This window comes from Sminthopsis crassicaudata, chromosome 2 (genome assembly GCF_048593235.1).
Source record: "Sminthopsis crassicaudata isolate SCR6 chromosome 2, ASM4859323v1, whole genome shotgun sequence".
Taxonomy (NCBI): domain Eukaryota; kingdom Metazoa; phylum Chordata; class Mammalia; order Dasyuromorphia; family Dasyuridae; genus Sminthopsis; species Sminthopsis crassicaudata.
The window spans coordinates 570,794,508-570,812,619 of NC_133618.1; the positions used below are offsets into that span (position 1 = coordinate 570,794,508).

The 18,112-nt window shown below is 34.9% G+C and overlaps 1 protein-coding gene across 5 annotated transcripts in view; it reads left to right on the forward strand.

The window, feature by feature from the left end:
- CEMIP (cell migration inducing hyaluronidase 1) overlaps positions 1–18,112 on the forward strand; it is a 230,515-nt gene that overhangs the window by 172,249 nt on the left and 40,154 nt on the right. For all 5 annotated transcript variants that reach the window (XM_074295247.1, XM_074295246.1, XM_074295249.1 and 2 more), the window contains 4 exons: positions 188–397; positions 11,192–11,397; positions 16,339–16,408; positions 16,874–17,002. In XM_074295247.1, coding sequence (XP_074151348.1) covers positions 188–397; positions 11,192–11,397; positions 16,339–16,408; positions 16,874–17,002 — 615 coding nt within the window. The remainder of the gene's footprint in view (positions 1–187; positions 398–11,191; positions 11,398–16,338; positions 16,409–16,873; positions 17,003–18,112) is intronic.

Here is an 18,112-nt window from a genome sequence, read left to right on the forward strand (position 1 = left end):
TTGGAATAGGAATTGATGGAAAACATTAGGGCAGGGAAAAGATATTATTCATAATAATGGACATCAACTAAAATTTCATCCACTACCAGTTTTTTTTTCCTTTTGTTGGATATCTTACTAGATCATTTTGTCAGCATTTCAGGGATATTTTCTGACTTCTGTTTTTGTTTTTCTTTCCTGCTTCCAGTTTGGGCCTGGATTTAAGGCAGTTCATCTTGAAGGTATTGAGCTAAAACATATGGGTCAGCAGCTCATGGGACAGTATCCAATCCACTTCCACCTGGCTGGTGATGTCGATGAAAAGGGAGGCTATGACCCGCCAACTTATGTGAAAGACCTCTCCATCCACCATACGTTCTCCCGCTGTGTCACAGTCCATGGCTCTAATGGATTGTTGGTAAGAATGATAGCTGAAGAATTTACTCACCAAAGGGTTTTAGATCACTGCTGTCCCATCCTACCCCCTTGGAGATAGAGCTGATTCCTGCTGGTGATCAGGAGCAATGTGCAGAGCATAAGAGAGCACTCTTCCCTTCTCAGGACAGGGGTCCAAGTCATGATCTGGTTTTTTTGTTTGGTTTTTTTTTTTTCTGAGGCAATTGGGATTAAGTGACTTGCCCAGGGTCACACAGCCAGCAAGTGTTAAGTGTCTGAGACCACATTTGCACTCAGGTCCTCCTGACTTCAGGGCTCGTGCTCTATCCATTACACTACCCAGCTGCCCCCCCCCCCCCAAGTCATGATCTGAAAGGGTAAATGGAACATCCTGCTGGGCTAAGCCAGACTTTAAAACCAAAAGGTCATTCATGAAACATGAAAGAACTCAGAGCAATGTTTCAAAGTCAGGAGGCCAGAGGCAAAATTTTTAGCACAGAGTAAGTCAGGTTAGCATTATGAAGAAAACACTGTGCACCCAAGTTTTTGTTTGTCCTATACAACTTTTTCCACCAAGACAATGATCTTTTAGGCCTCCAGCTCTACCCCACCCTCACACCATTCCTTGCTCTCTTTTGCTGACATCATTGTAGACTCAAGCAGTCCCATCTTTCTAAGATCCCTTGCAATTCTAAAATTCTGTGATGCAAAGATTCTGTGAATCATCTGTGCTGTAACAATTAGGCTACTAGATCTAAAGGGGAGACCTAGCTCATAATCAAAGGGAACTTAATTTAAATCTCTTGACATGAAGGCAAAGAATACAGTGAAGACTCCTGCCAAACTGCGACATTGCTACGCTGGGTCATTTTTGTCCCAATTCTAGGACGTCTCACACAAAGTCTAACCAGGAACTGGACAGCTCTGCCAGGACTGCAGACTAATTGATGGAGTGACTCACTGCCCTCCCCCACAGGAGTCCATTCTTTTATACTCCCAGAGTAAACAAACTATTCAGACACATTTTACAAATGCACCAATCCATAGCAAGAACACATCAAGCGCTCAGGTATACACCAATCAGAAGTAGGCAAGATTAGAAAGTCTTCCTGGGTTGGTATTATTTCTTGGCTGCTCAGTGCCACTCTGATGGTTTAGGTCAGCATAGCTCTCCTTCTCAGAGAGAGCTCAGGGAAAGGAGCCCAGACTGAAACAATTTCCTTGTCCCTTCTCTATTACATTTGATCCCCAACCAATTAAAAGTTAAGCACTAAGAATGAATTATAAAATGAGGAAAACTCTTGGAACAGTGGGAAATGCAGGGTCAAAGGAACTAAGATCAAGTTTCTTGCTCTTCCAAATGACTCAGCAAAATCACTAAAATTCTCTTGGTCTTAGTTTCCTCATTTGTAAAATGAGGGTTAGACCTGAATAGATGGCCTTATTATATTCCTGCAGACTCAAAATCTGTGTTCCTAAATTAAATGTACAAACACGCAATACTTGCAAAGTTAAAAGCACTATATAAAAACCAACTTATTTAAAAAAATCTTCATCATGGGTGTGACATTAATTATCTTCCAGGCATTTACGTAATTTTCACAGTCTTAGGGGAGGGGGGGAAGTAGATGAACCTACCCTTAGTTCAGAGAATGGAAATTTAGACCCCTAGAGAGGTGATGATTAATTACAGACTTGAGGGAGAAAAAAGTCATTGGCCAAACTGGAAGTTGAAATCCAGGATTGCTGATTGCCATCTTATACCAAAGACCGTTCAACTACTTAAATTGGTAAGTGCTGACATGTCTCTGGTGTCCCTCAGTATCTAATTTACTATTGTCTGGATAGTCTGTTTCCCAGCATAAGCTGGAGTCTTGTTCAAGCTGAGTGCTGTGAAATGCCATTTTTCCCTTGCTGGAATCACTCAGGGAGTGCTAGAGTGACAGAACTAACTGCTGGTCACATTGCAAAGGAAATCATGCAGAACTCCTATGCATTAGCATCTGCTTGTCTGATAAGGAACTGAGAGATAACAATACCAACTGCAATAGACTTTTGGCTTACTCTGAGAGCAAGTTTTCCTTTGGAGAAGTATCACAATTCACTTCTCAGCAATAATAAGTGTCTACTAAATGCAGGATTCTGTACTAGATGCTAATGCTTGCAAGATGAAATACAGTATCTGCCCTTAAAGGGCATACATTATAGTAGAACTGAACAACAAATAGAATTCAGATTAGAATGCCCAAAGTGAACAAGATGTAGATTTAAGACCACTTGTAAAAATATGTTGAAAATGTTAAACTTTCTTCTTGATCTTATTGTTGAATGTTGAATTCATAATCCATTGCTTTAAAAAAATAGTACAAGAGAAATATGAATTGAGTACTTAAAGAAATCAGAAAAGGAAGAGAGAGTTTTCTATTGGGTAGTAGTGGCGTTAGTCACAAAAGGTGGGAAGGTGGCATTTAAGCTGGGCTTTTCTTTGAATTTTATTTTTTATTGAAGCTTTTGATTTTCAAAAGATAAGCAAAGATAATTTTTCAACACTGACCCTTGCAAAACCTTGTGCTCCAATTTCCCCTCTTTCCCTCCCTCTCTCCCCTAGATGGCAAGTAATCCAATATATATTAAACATGGTAAAAATGTATGTTAAATCCAATATAGGCATACACACTTATACAATTATCTTGCTGCACAAGAAAAAAATCAGATTAAAAAGAAAAAAATGAGAAAGAAAATAAAATTCAAGCAAACCATAACAAAAAGAGTGAAAATTAAGCTAGGCTTTAAAGAAAAGGATGGATTTCAACAAATAGACAGTTGGAGTCTTTAAGACATCCAACATACAGAGTGGTCAATGGTATCGAATGCTGCAATGAAGTCAAGAAAAATCCACTGGATTTAATAGTAGCATGTAACTGATGGGTAGCCTTCCAGGTTCAATAAGTTGTAAGGGCAGAAACCAAATTGCAAAGAGTTGAGAGGTGAGTGAGCTGTGAAGAAGAGAGCCATTGGGAATAGGCTAGTCTTTTGAGAAGTTCATTGCTTTTTACTGTGTTTAGCAGAGAATGCTACCATGCCAGTATTCTTGATTCTTGAAGGCAGGTACCAATTGATCCAGTACAGAAAAAATTAAACTTAATAGTTTAACTTAACTTAAACTAAATAGCTTATGAGGAAGAGAAGAAAATTCAGACATTAGCAAATCAGATGCTCAAGGATGAACCAAGCAGTTGAGAGATATTATGAAAATTGTTTCAAGAGAAAGGGCTATTACCAAACTGTTCATTTGATTATGTTAATCATTTTCATGCCTTTTGGTAGCATGGATTGTTCACATAAAGAGGTAGAAAGAGCTACAGACTTGAAATCAGGAAAACTTGAGTTAAAATTCTCCCTTAAAACCTTACCTTTGTAACCCAGAACACTTAACCATCATAGAAAATATTTTTGAACTTAGAACTTAGCAAAAATAAAGTTAAATTAAGAAACTATTAGTTTTAATTAATTAAACTGTTAGTTCCCAATGGTTCTATCCCAAATGAACTTCTCTCTAGCCTGCTCCTATCTTCTCCCTTTTCCATTACTTCATCAGAAGCAGTTTCATGTTCTGGGTGTCTATCATTGGAATATCTCTTTGAGGTTTTCCATTCCTTAACAAAATGGGAGCATCTTTTACCCCCTCAGATGAATTTGTCTTTGAAAGTTGATTTGAGACCATATTTCATACTGTTTTCCACTGGTACCAAAACTGATTGCCTTAGTCCCAGAGCAGCATTTCAGTAAAGGCAGTAGTGAGAAAGATTTTCACAGTCAGCTTTGCCTAAATTTCTGATATAGCATTTTTTCTGGCATTACTCTAAAGGTGTGTTTTTAAATGTTAGATGTCACAATGGGAGGAAAGTTTGTTTGTTTGTTTTTTAAATAAAAAATAGACAGAGGAAGGAGCATTGGAGATACGGAGATTGAAGTTACAAGAAAGAAAAAGTATGATTGATATAAAAATATTGAAAGGAATGATATCAATGGCACAGATTAGCCTGCAAGTAAGACAGATATTTATATATCTAAGGTAAAAGAGAGGAGAGATGATGTGAACCGAAAAAAAAAAAAAGTTTTAAGTGGCAGAGTTGATGGAGCTTCTGCGAAATAACCTTGATATCTTCATAAAGGATTATGCAAGAATGTCTCCTGGGAGAAAAGAAAGCTTGACATATTTAGGATAGTAGGAAAGATTTGCTTGGAGACATGGGGAATGCTATAGGGAATGAAAAAGAGATTAATAAAAAGAATTGCTAAGAAGCAGTAAAAGTCTAATCAAAAATTACATTTTAGGTAATTTTGTGAGTGGTCTTTATCAGTAGGATTTTGTGAATTATTTTTGTTTTGTTTTGTTTTGTTTTGTTTTTGCAAACTGACAACTTTGATAAAGTTAAAGGGTAAACAATCCTAGGTTACTAGTAAGAGCATTTTTTAAAAGTGATAATAATAATAATAATCTATCATTGGATTCAGACTAATTAAAGAGTCAAATAAAGTCAGAAAGAAAAAAGACTCAAGGATGACTTAGGCTTTCAAATATAGTAACAACAAAATATTTTATCTTTTACTTAATTTTTTTTCTAATTTGCTGCTATTTTCAAAGTGAAATGATTGTGCTTATATTTTAAAATTCTGTTCTCTTACTTTAAAATTTGTTTTAAATGATTAATGTTTTTCTTTATAATAGAGAGGCATCATGGCATAGGGGATAGAAAGTTGATATATGAGACAGAAATACCCTGAATAACAAGATGGCATCTCTCATTGTCATTGTGGGTTAGTACAAGCACAGATTCATTTAGGTGTGAGTCTCCAGAAGAAAAGCTGATCTTCAGGAAATCTTGATTTCCACACAAGATTCATGCCAATTCAAATACTCAGCTTGTGGCATTTCCTGAGCACCAAAAATGATGGGCTTCTATTTTGAAACTGGAGACCCTTATGGTGCTTCCTAGTGAAACCCAACTTACTGTGCCATAACTTTGAAATGTCATAAGAAACCAGCTCCGTCAGCCAAAACAGCAGCAATGAAAAGCAGACAGAATGATGGGGCTGATGAAAAGAGAATGCTTTTTTGCTGTTGTAACCCAATAGCAAATACCCAGCAACCACACCCTGCGAAGAGTTCTTAAGTTTCCTCTGTCTGGCATCTTATCCTTTGGGATGAGTGAGGGCTCCATTACCAGCAGAGAGTTCTAAATTTTGGAAAGCTGCCTTAGGCGTTGGAATCCATCTGCCCCATTTTACATTTAGTACTTTTCCTTTGGGTTTATGCTTCTTATAACAGAGCCTCACCATTTTGAAAACTCCATTCTTTGTTGACAGCAGTCAAGAAATCAATTCAGGTCTTCTGTATAATATACTTTACTCTGATATTAAAGTATATAGCACATTCCACCAGGATTGTGTAAGATTTTTTTCCTACCTCTATGCCAGGAGTTGGAATTGAAGCAATTCTCAAATGGACAATAGCATACTAATAAGAAACAGTGTTGTCCTCCTCAAGTGAGACTTTCTCTGCAAACAAGCTCGCGAGAACAAATGTTGGGAAAAGCTAGCTTTCCCAAATAACTTTCTTTGTTTGAATTAGAAATTTGTTTCCAAATGACTTACTCTTCTAATTATTCTTTAAGGTATGGCTAATACCTCTTTAAATGGAGAAAAATTAGTAAATTCGTGAATCACAATTCTGTTTATGCTTCTCATGGAAAAGTAAATATTTCTTAGTTAAAGAGTTTATGACCTAACTAAAGGGATTAACATCAGAAAGTCCTGGCTGTTGTATTTCTAAAACAAAATATAAGAGATTCACATTCATAAATCTAGAACTGAAGGAAACTGTAGAGTTAAATAAATTCAATTCCCTCATTTAAATAGGAATTTAAGGCCCCAGAGAAGTTATGTGCCTTGTCCAAGATCACATATTATGTAAAATACCCAAAACTTGAACTCAAATCCTTTGACTTCAAATCCAGAACTCTTTCCCATTATGCCCTGCTGTTTCCTCTGAGAAGTAAATTATATTTTCATTTCCTCTTGGTTATTGCTGAAAATAATCAAGAGAATGCCTATTAAACAAATGATTATATCTTTTTATAGAAATATAATTAGGACCAGGTGATAGAAATGACGTTTGGATCACAGAAGAAGTAATCTTAGGGATAAAAGAGAAGAAAGAACTCAGATTTGGGCAAAGGCAATGAATGACATCTCTCTCTAAGGGGTTGTCAAGACAGAAATTGGAACTCTATCTGTGGATTTCTAGGTCAGAGTTATTTCTGGGGCAGAATTACAGATTGGAGAGCAAGAAGAAATTTCCAAAGCAGCATGGAAAAAGTGCTAGTTTGGGGGAGTCAGTGGACTTGGGTTCAAATGTTGGTTCTGTCAGTCACTATCTGTTTGATTTTTGGCAAATCACCTCCCTCTGAGCCTTGTTTTCTTCATTAATATAATAAAGAGGTTAGAATAAATGACCACTGAGATCTGGTTAAGCTCTAAATCTCTGCTCTGATTTCTATAAGAAAGAATAACTCAAATAGCACTTTGTAAGCATCCATGCAGCAGGCAATGAGTAAAAACCTGGATCCAGAACTGAAGATTTGTTCTGATCACAAATCCTGCTCTTTCCTAGCTTTCCTCCAGAGCCTATACACATTTCCTCTGAATTACAATTGAGAATTCTTGATATCATTTCAAATAAAGATTATTACTATAAAAACAAACTCTATTAGGCTTCTTATCTCTACAGCCCTAATGGGTACATAAGACTTTTTTTTTTTTTATTAACAATGTCTCTTCAGTTTAACTTTATGCATGTCTGTCTACTAGAAAAAAAAAAGTTTTCTTTGTCACTAGGAAGCTCTGGATCTTAAACCATAGAATTCTCTTTGTGAATCACCATAACCAGAGTCCAGAGTCTGAGAGTCCAGAAACTGAGATATCTTTTGAAAAATGGTTCATTCTACTCCCAGCAATGATTTTCACTATTCTCTATCTTTGCATATTATTCTAGTCATTATATGAACTGCTTCAGCATTTTCTCCAATCTTTCTGTTTCCTGACTTTCCTCTCTATATCATTTATATTAATTTTTTAATCATTCTAATAATTATCTTTGTAATGATGGGAAAAATTGCTTTTCTTTCTTGGAAAATTGAAGGAGTTGAACCATCCTTCCTGTGTTGTATATTAACAAATTAACATGATCTACATTGTATTGTATTTTTATTTTGTTAAATAATTTTAGTTACTTGTAATTTTGGAAAGCTAAATCAGGAAAGCCAATTGTTAAATTTTCAGTATGAGCATTTAGATCATCAATACAAATTGGGACTTGATTTATTGTTTTGTTGATTGTTTAGAATTAAGAATATATTAATAATGAAGGTTAAATTTTAAAATGATACCAGCCATGTGTCTGCATATAAACATGTCTACTTTTGAAGTTTTTAAGCTAAAAAAAAAGATAAAAAAGTTTACTTCTCTATTCTTTCCCTTAGCTGCTACAAAAGGGATGTAGAGGGAAAAAATGACTATTTCTTCAATTACTTTCATCAGCTCCAAAAATAAAATTAAATTTAAAACTCCTAGACATGAGAAGTAATGAGTAGAAAAGCATTTATTGTTTACTGTATGTCATCCTCTTTGTCATCCACCTATTTTATTCTCATAAATCCTGTGCCTATGAAGGATATAAAGGTGGAAAAGATACCTTCTTTCTCATTAATAGTGTCCCTGGGAAAGTAAGAGACATACAAAAAATCATGCAATAAAGAATGGTTAAAGAGCTTTAAAAGTTCAAAATTTGATGAATTTATAGAAAAGGAAAAGTTAATTTTGACTAGGGAAGTCAACAGTCTTCATAAAGAAGGTAAGAGATATGCACTGTGCTAAGTCCTTTACAAATATTATCTCACTTAAGATGGGAACTTGAGCTTAAAGAATGGGTGGGATTTTGAAAGGGAAGAGAATTCCAGAAAGAAGTAATATCATGAGACAAGGCATACTTGGTAGGCGTAAGCTTGTACTCCCCCCTAACCTCCAGCTAGGAAACCACATGCCTAGAGTCTTTCCCTTGAAGACAGCAACTAGACAACATTCTTCAGGTCTCTTTGATAGCTTGTTTTGAATCTTTTGACTTTTAGTCAAATAGTGTGAAATTCGCTCAAGAACAGCAGAACTCCAATGGGAACAGGGGTTGGGGAGGGGGAATAGATGGAAGACCATCTGCCAGGTGCATCTTCACAGACTGTGATATGCAATTAATTTGGCATGACAGATCACCAATAGACTAGTTGTAGGCTTTTGGTTATAAGGGGCAACAAACATATGTACCATTGGAGCTATTTGGGCTCAAGTGAAGTTAGCTTTGTGGTAATGTAAATGTGTTGATTAGTATAAATATAGAGTTTTAGATGATTTGGAAAGGACCTTAGCAGACATCTATTCCCACTCATATCTGCAGAAAAGTTCCTGTTGTAGCACCATAGCCTAAGTATTCATCCAATCTCTATTTAAAGATTTTCCTAGAGAGATCCTCCCTACCTTCTGAACAAGATCCTTATTCTTTCCACTATAATTATTATGAAATCTAAATTTACCTCTTTATAATTTCTCCAGATTCTACATTCTGGGACCAAAGTGAAAAAGTATTCCATTCACATGACAGCCATTTAAATACATATCTCTTTGCCCTCTATCTCTCAACTCTTCTCCAGAACAAAAAATTCCTAGTACTATTAGTTAATATTAATATATCATGGATTAAAGTCTATCACCCTTTTTGCTTTCCTTTGGACACTTTCTAGCCTCCTAAAACTATGGTATCTAGAACAAAATATCACACTCTAGATGTAGTCTTTCCAGAGGTGAATACAATGGTAATAGCATCTTCTAATTCTTGAAGACTATAGCTCTCTTGTTGCAGCCAGATCATTTTAGTTTTTTTTATTTTATTTTATTTTTTGGCTGCCATATCCCACTGTTGCCTCGAACTGAGATTACAATCTAATAAAAACACTTTTTTCCAGTCAAACTATTGTCTAGTCCTACATTCTTCATCTTATACTTGTGAAACTAATTTTTTAATCCAAGTATAAGATTCTACTTTTGTCTCTAGTGAATTGTATTAGTCATTACATATTACATTCAACTCAATTATATATAATGTATGGGCTCTCTGAAAAGTATATTAGAAATGAGGGTTTCTTCGCAGATATTGAAATTCCAATTTGAATATGTTCTTGTAGTAGAACTTTCTGCTGGATAAAGCAATGAATGTTCATTAGAATTAAATAGGATAAATAGCTTAATATTCATATTGGGCATAGGACTACATTGATGAAGAAAGTATTTAGATTAAAGGTGAGAAGACTGAAAAAGTGATTTAAGGAGCAGGTTTATATAAATCAAAGCAGACAAGGAAGATTGAAATGGAATTAAGAGGTTAGGAGGCAAGACTAGTTGATGGAAAATTCAAAATTAATGAGTAGAATCTTGAGGGCTAGCTCCAAGAACCTTTGCTACCAAATGCAGACACCAACTGGTCATTCTTCCAATCAAATTGGAGTACAAGCAGAATAACTTAACAGCACTGAGTTCTGAATACATTCTCATCTCTGACTTGATGGCTATTGATACTTCGTGTCCACATTTTATCAACATCCAAGAAAGGGGTAGGAGGCTGAACAAAAAGATTAATTATGGAAGCACAATTTTCCATGTATCCCATGTTATTTCTAGCTTCTTATTCATTCTCATATAAGATCTAAATCCCTTTTTTGCCTTCATTGCACTCTTTTCATCATTCATCCCCTCATTCTAAATGGGAAAAAGGGAAAGCAACAGGGAAAAAAAAACTGCATTTGCTTTAAGAAAGAATAACCAAAATCAACAAACTAATGAATATCTAACATTTCACGTGTCTTAAGGGGTTAATGGGAAGATTGTTTAAAAATAGTAGATATGGTCCTAGAGTTCCACCCAGAGACTAGCAAATGAAAATAGGATTTGTATAAAAGATATCTTTTTGTTTTTCTACATAATTTTCAAAGCATTCATAGCTCTTTGAATTGTTCACAAAAAGAAAAAATAGCATACTCTATTGATTTGGTATTAGTTGAAAGAGTTAGGTTTTACTGAAATATTTATGGATTTATTGGGTGGTAAGTCTTGATTTAAGGCAATGCTTGTCAACAAAGAATTAAGGGAAAGTAATATGGAAACTGTATTGTGATTCTGCAACTTGACAGTTTTGGTATAGAATCCTAAATTAAGGGATTTAAGGTCAATTTTATTCCTTCTTGGGCCCTTAGTTCCTTTCTCCAGGAAATGAGAAATAAGTTAAAAAATCTTGAGACTCTAACACATCCTTGGCATCTGACCAAATGTATGCAAATTTGCTGACCTTATCCACTTTTAGGTTAACCTTTGGGGAAGGGGAAAGGATGGAATAGGAACCTATAGCACAATAAATATCAAAGTAAATGCCTCTCTAGTCTAGAAGAAGTTTCAGAGCCCAAGAGTTCTCGTCGTCTTCTTCAGGGAGTCAAAGGTATTTTTCATACCAATGATTTACATTTACTTCTATGACATTGCTGAACCATTTTGCTTCCTTTTTGCAGATAGATACTTTGCGTTTATTGATGCCAAAGTTGTCTTTTTCATGATTTAATGACATTATTAAAATCGTAAAGAGTAGATGACTAAGAATACTAGATGAAATGTTAATTTCTAAATGTTTTCTAAATTATTTCTAAAATGATTTCTAAAGGTTAAGGATGTTGTGGGATATGACTCCCTGGGCCACTGCTTCTTTACTGAAGATGGACCTGAGGAACGGAACACCTTCGATCACTGCCTTGGACTGCTGGTCAAAGCTGGAACCCTCCTTCCCTCTGATAGGGACAGCAGAATGTGCAGGATGATTACAGAAGATTCCTATCCAGGATACATCCCCAAACCCAGGCAGGATTGCAAGTAAGAGCCTAATTTTCAGAGCTTTTGGTATCTACTGTGTTGACTTAAAAGTCAGAGTTGAAACAATCTAAGTTACATGGCTTCTGGGAAGTCACACTGGACACCATGATTGCCCTCTTAAGAGGTATAAGCAAATCTGCCTGATTTAAAGTAAATATTTATAGAGATAGTGTCTAAATTAATTTAGAGTCCTAAATGCATATTTAGCCAAAATAGCAATACAATTAGGTCTAAAGCCATTGTCCATTTTACTTTGTATATAATCTTTATAAAGGTAACAGAACTTGAAATATTAGGGCTCTGTATGGGAAAAATAAGTTTCTGGTTTATTATGCAGCAAAGAACCTGTATTCATTTTATAGGTTTCTTCCAACATATCTAATATGATACAACTTTAACACAGGGCATAGAGCTTTTTTATCTGACCTGTAGCCTTCCACATGTGTTTTCTCCCCTATGAAAATGTGAGAACCTTGAGAACATGAACCATCTTCCTTTTCTATCGGATCCCCACCACTTAGCACAGTTCTTTGTGTACAAGTCCTTAATAAATGTTTCACTTATTCCTTTATTCATTCATGTCATGTTAGACAATATATAATTTCAAGTTAACATAATTAGATGTTGTAAGTTGACATTAAAATTTGGGGGTTTTGTTTGCTTTTCTATGCTGCTTGTCCAATGTACATTAAATCGCACACTTACACACTGAAGCCAAAAGTCATATAGGAAGCTGGTGGCAAGAATGGAAATAGAATAGAGAGTTTTTACTCTGTGATTTAATTCTAAACCACTGAACAATGTCACTTCTTTTCAGAACAATGGTACAGCATATTAGAATTAATGGTGGAATGGAATGTGTGGTAACTTTTAAGTAAGAAAAACTAGGTTCAAATCCTCATCAATCTACAAATGTTTATTAAACATCATCTAGCTATGTGACCTGATTGCTCATCCCTTAGTTTCCTTATCTTTGCAATGAGGAGCATGAACTAAAATAATCTTAAAGGTGCCTACCAGTTCCAAAGGTTCTGACTCAATCAATCAAGTCTATGTGTTTAGTTTAATATCAGACTCAAGCAATTCAGCCTAAATCAAAAAGTTGTAACTTTAAGTATTTCAGCATTGCAGATGACAAATTTTGTGAATCAATTAAAATATAAAAGGCAGTCCCAGCTATGACATCATCTTCTGATTTGCCTTGGGATAGCTAGAAAGAAAAGGAAATAAAAATATAAAAGGTAAACCATTCAATAAGGATTTCATCAAGTGCTTCTGATGTGATTAACATTTTGTTCTAAATTAAATAACTCTTCCCAGGAAAGAAATTACTTTCCTGGATTCCATAATATACCAAGGCTTTCTCTCCATATTAATATTTTTGCTTTTTTATGGTTGTAATTTCAAATATTGAGGATCCATAGGATCCCTTGTGCCAGTATTAACTTTTGCAAAATGAGCAACAAGATTGAACATGAAACTCCTTTTGATAGCTGCATTTAATTTGTTTATGGCCTAAACCTCAGTGTGACTTTCCAAATAAAAGTAAATTGCAATGGCTTTCTACTAAGGCCCCTACTGGCATGTAAGAGTTGTGCAGTCTCTCAACCACTCTTAACTTCCTTTCATAGAAAAACTTATATCCTAGGAGAATCTGACTTATTATTTCTCTAATTCAAAGACTAATAACACATAAGTCATAAGGACTGGTGATGGGTGATATCAAGGTTAGGGTTACCTTATAACAACTAAGCATCAAACAGTGACATCAAGAAATTATTGGCTATTATCGTGACTTTAGTGGATTACTAAGATGGTGAATGATTTAGACACATTTTGAGAAATTTCTGCCAAAGATTTTGTAGTGTCACCTCCTGCCATCTGTCAGTGAAGTTCAAAAGCAAAGAAATGATTCTAGCTGAAAATGCTCCTCACCATTAACATGCAAAGACCAGCGCCAGATGGATGCTTACAGATTGTATCCAAATCTGTCCATATGTCTCATTGGTCATTTTGGAAGTAAGTTACATGAGTTCTTTTGACACAATTGTAGAGACAGTTGCAAAAGGGCTAGACACTCTCCCTAGAGTAAGCCAAAAACAAATGCTCAAGACATATCCAGATTACTGGGTAAAATTTAAAGAAAAGGCAGATCATTTCTGTTCTGACCAAAAAAGTACAGAAAGGATGGGATAATGCTAAAATTTATACTGGCTTTCTTCAGGAAAATATGAAATCACCTTCTTAAATACCCTTGCTTCTCATTTAGGTACTTCCTACACAGAATTTTCTGATATGAAAATTTAAAAAATGTAATTGCTTCTCAATGAAATGATAGATCATAGTATTTAGTGACAGAAGAAACCTTATAGATATAGAAGTTCAAAATCCTCTTATTAAAAAAGATAGTTACTAAACTTGAGAAAAGTAATTCAGTTTACTCAGGCTCATAAAGGAAACAAAAATTCAAATCTTTGTCTTTTTCTGACTCCAAAGTTACTTCTTTTTTCATTATTATCTTTATATCTTGAATTAATAAAAGGCATTGTGAAGTCATATGTGAAAGGACCTGTAATGGCAAGCTTGACTTAGCTATTGATTCTTTCCATGATTCTATTTTTCACTTGAAATTTACTTTCTTTATTAGGGGAATGGGTGTTGTAAGGCCAGTCTGTATAAGTACTGCATAAGTAATGCCCTCCAATTAAGAATGAAGCCCTTTCTCAATGATGAGATGTCAATTATTGAATAAATTTGGGAAATGGGTTTATTCCATCCTTGACAGCTCTTGACTTAGAACCTTGACCCACGTCATTAGCCCAGCGGCCTTCATTTCTTAAGAAGTTTGAGGAGACAGACAACCTAAAAAGAAGATAAGTTTTAGTAGATACTAGTGGATTCTATACTGAGAGCCATGAGGATTCATTTAGCTCTTCTTCCCATTTTTAATCTGGGACTATGGCTTCAGCTATATATGTGCCTCATCTGTTCTACCTATATATAAAGGAATACTCTTCAAGAGATTCTGTGAAAATTAATGATTGTTGTGGGATCCAGTCCTTTGAGTTCTTCAATAAAGGTAATTATGTGTGAAAATGCTGACAAATGCAAAATCAGCAATTCATGTGTAATTTGTAGCCTTAGAAAACTGTGTAGGACTTGGAGAGGGTTAGGGACTTAATCTTCATCAAGCAAGTAGTAATATAGCAAGGAAGCAGAACTCAAGTCTCTCTAAATCTGATGCTAATCATCTGGGTACTATGCAATGCTGCTTTTACTGATATTTTTTAAAGCACAACTTTTAGGAAAACTAGAGCAATGCTGAGTGATATCATTGATATTTCAGAAGATCTGAGATTTTGTCAGGGGTAGACAATCCCCTCTTCTGACAAAGATCGTGAACCTTTGTGCATTGTTTTGTGAGCAGCTTACCACTTCTCTACCCAAGTTCATTACCAACTGACTGGGTTTTGGTAAGAATGTTTCAATATTTGTGAATGAATTTGGTGACAGAAGCCTTTTTTTATAACTCCCCTGACAAAAGCTTTCAGAACCCAGAATTATCTTCCCCCTATGATAAAGCAATGCAGGTGGGGGGAGAATAAGGAGGAAAGTGAGAAAATGTATGGCATTGTCATTTACAATGCAATATAGATCCAAAAGAAGCAATCAATGTGTAACAGAATCCTTTTTGCTTGTCTTTAGGGAATTAATGATCACATTAATTGTGTCTTTTTGTTTTTCTTGAATACAAAATTTATCATCTCTGAATCTTAACTGTAAAGAGGATTAGAATAATATAAGCTTAAAGGTTACTTTTCACTTTAAATTCTGCTCTCAGTAAAAACAAAATAGGACTGGCTTCCATCCAACATTACTCCTCCTACTCCCCCCTTCCCTCCCATTGCTTTTCAGCAATCAAGATAAAGCTTACTTTTGTTTCCATAGCAACCATAGCTTATTCCACAGTCCTCCCTCTCTAAAGCTCCTTGCTAGTGTAAAAAATTCTTTGGATTTAATTGCTTTAATTATCTATTTGGCCTATTCTTTAAGCCAAAACAATTCAGCTCTCTCTTGCTTTTTATTCCCTTAAAAATTTTAAGTGGATTTTTTTAAACTAAGGAAATACTAAAATTGTTAATACTATGGCATAATAATATTTCTCAAACAAGACTAAATAAAAAAGTCATTTTATTTTATTTGTATCATAAGCCTTCCAAAGCTTATGCTAAACTCTCATTCTCTGCTTTCAGACATTTAGGACTTCAAAGCCTCAAAGAATATAATACATCCCATACTACTTGCTTATAACTTTTCACAGAGAAAGGGTTAATTTGCCCCATCAAACCCTACTCATTCTGCTTAATCATACATCTTCTCTGCCCAAGAAGAAATGTTTTTCTGTTTTATTAGCATTTTTTCTTTATTCCATACAGTTTTCTTGTTGTGGGGAACAAAGCATCACCTCCCACATATTCACAAGCTGGACTAGACAGAATGCCACTTGATATCCCAAGATTTATAGAAAATCCCTTGATTGTCTCTTTGCAATCAGAAAAAGAATTCCCTAGCTTCCTAAAAGCTAACATTTTTCTCTCTTTCTACATATGCCTATTATTCAACAGAATTATTTCATTTCATTTTATTTTATAGATTTTTCTGGTCTTCAGCTGCCTAAATATTCAAGGACATCTGTCAAAAATGGTTTCTCTCTTCAAAAGTTTAAGTCCTTTTTCCTTCTAAATTTTAAATTCTTAAATGAAAATGCCTTTGAATGGAAATAAACAGTTTTCAAACAGAGATGTGATGCTTTTTCACATGTATTTATTTTTGTAAGAGGCTCTTCAAACTAATTGTATAGTCTTATAGAAATGTTCACTGATGCTCTTAGACATCAGTCATTCCAATATACAAATTGAATTTCTTCTTTTATGTTGACAGTGCTGTATCTACCTTCTGGATGGCAAATCCCAACAACAACCTTGTGAATTGTGCTGCAGCAGGTTCTGAGGTGAATATAAACGCTTCTTCTCTGGAAAAAAATTTAGGGATAATTAGAATCAATCACTTCTTTGGAGATATGGACATCTTTAAAAAATGGAAACTGAACTAACTCTTTTCTCACTCACTACTGCAGATCCATTCATCATTTTGTCTTCAGGAAAGTTTTTAGACCATATTCAGTCTACATAGTTCTCTCTCTAGCTGCGGCTGTCATTTTCCTCATTGGCTTCTAGGGACCACATCTATACTTCTACAGCATAAGAGAGTCTCCTGTCTTAATTGCTAGCTATGGATCTGTTTAAATAAATTGACTTGATGGCCCTGAAATTATATTTCCTTCAAGAAGCTTTAGTATTTCTCTTCAGAAAGAAAACTGAAAATATATTTGTGATTTGCCTCATTTGATTTAATCAATCTAAAAATGAACATTCACATGTGTTTTTCCTTTTATTTCTCCTTCTGCCCCCAACAGGAAACAGGATTTTGGTTTATTTTTCACCACGTACCTACAGGTCCCTCAGAAGGAATGTATTCCCCAGGCTACTCGGAGCACATTCCACTGGGAAAATTCTATAATAACCGGGCTCATTCCAACTATCGGGTAAGTTTTCATGAAAAAGCAGCAAGTGATAGTATTTAAACATCTGGGTGATTATTTCATATGGATGTTTGGTATTACTTTCAGAGGCAAGATTTATAAGAGAAATTGTGTGTGCATGTGTGTTTTCTACATATAGATATAGGTATAAATCTGAAAAATTGTGTTCTCTTAACCTAGTGTCCCATCCTCCCCCTTTTTTTCAGGAAAGAAAGAATAAGATGCTGGAATGTGGGGAAAGGAAAAACATACATTTTGATTAGATATTTTTGTGATCTAACAATTTTGAAAATAATTTTTAAAGTTACTATAAGTTTAATGTAATTTTAAAAATAATTATTGTCTCATTCATTTATTTGACATGAATTTATTGAATATCTATTTTTGTGTAAGGCATAGTGTAAAATACAAAGCTGGGCTTTCCAGGAGATTATAGTCTCATAAGAAATAATATCGTAGAAGATACAAGTAAAGTATTTAACATATATTAGTTATATAAGAAAAGTACCATAGAGATTCAGAAAAGGGAGAAATTACTAGAGAGATCAATGAAAGATTCATAGATGAAATATTTTTAACACTGCCCTGGAAGATGGATAGAATTCAACAGGTGGGGATGGGAATATAAATTGCCTGAAGGCAGGAACTATCTTGATTTCATCACTTATATTTTCAGCAATTAGCATATAATATGTATTACTGGATATGTGTTGATTGGTGATAGGAAAGGACATTGAAGAGACCAGTTTGACTCAAGAATGAATTTAATAAGTGGGATTTGTAAGCTAGAAAGACAAACTAAGGTCAGTTTATGGAGGACTTTGAATGCTAGACTGATCCATTTGCACTAAATTCTGTTGGCAAGTCTCTAAGCCAGCTAGTATCATTGGGCAGGAATGCCAATTCAAATCTAGTAAAAAGATTCATCTGGTGTCAGGATGTAGGGCACAGTGGATAGGGGAGAGAGATATGAGTTAGAAAGATCAACTGGAAAGCTATTGTTGATCTCTTATGAAATAATAAGGGTATGAATTAGAGTTGTGGCAATGGGCAGAGCAATAAAGGAACTAATATAAAATATAAAGGCAAAACTGGGAGGTCTTTAGTTTCATC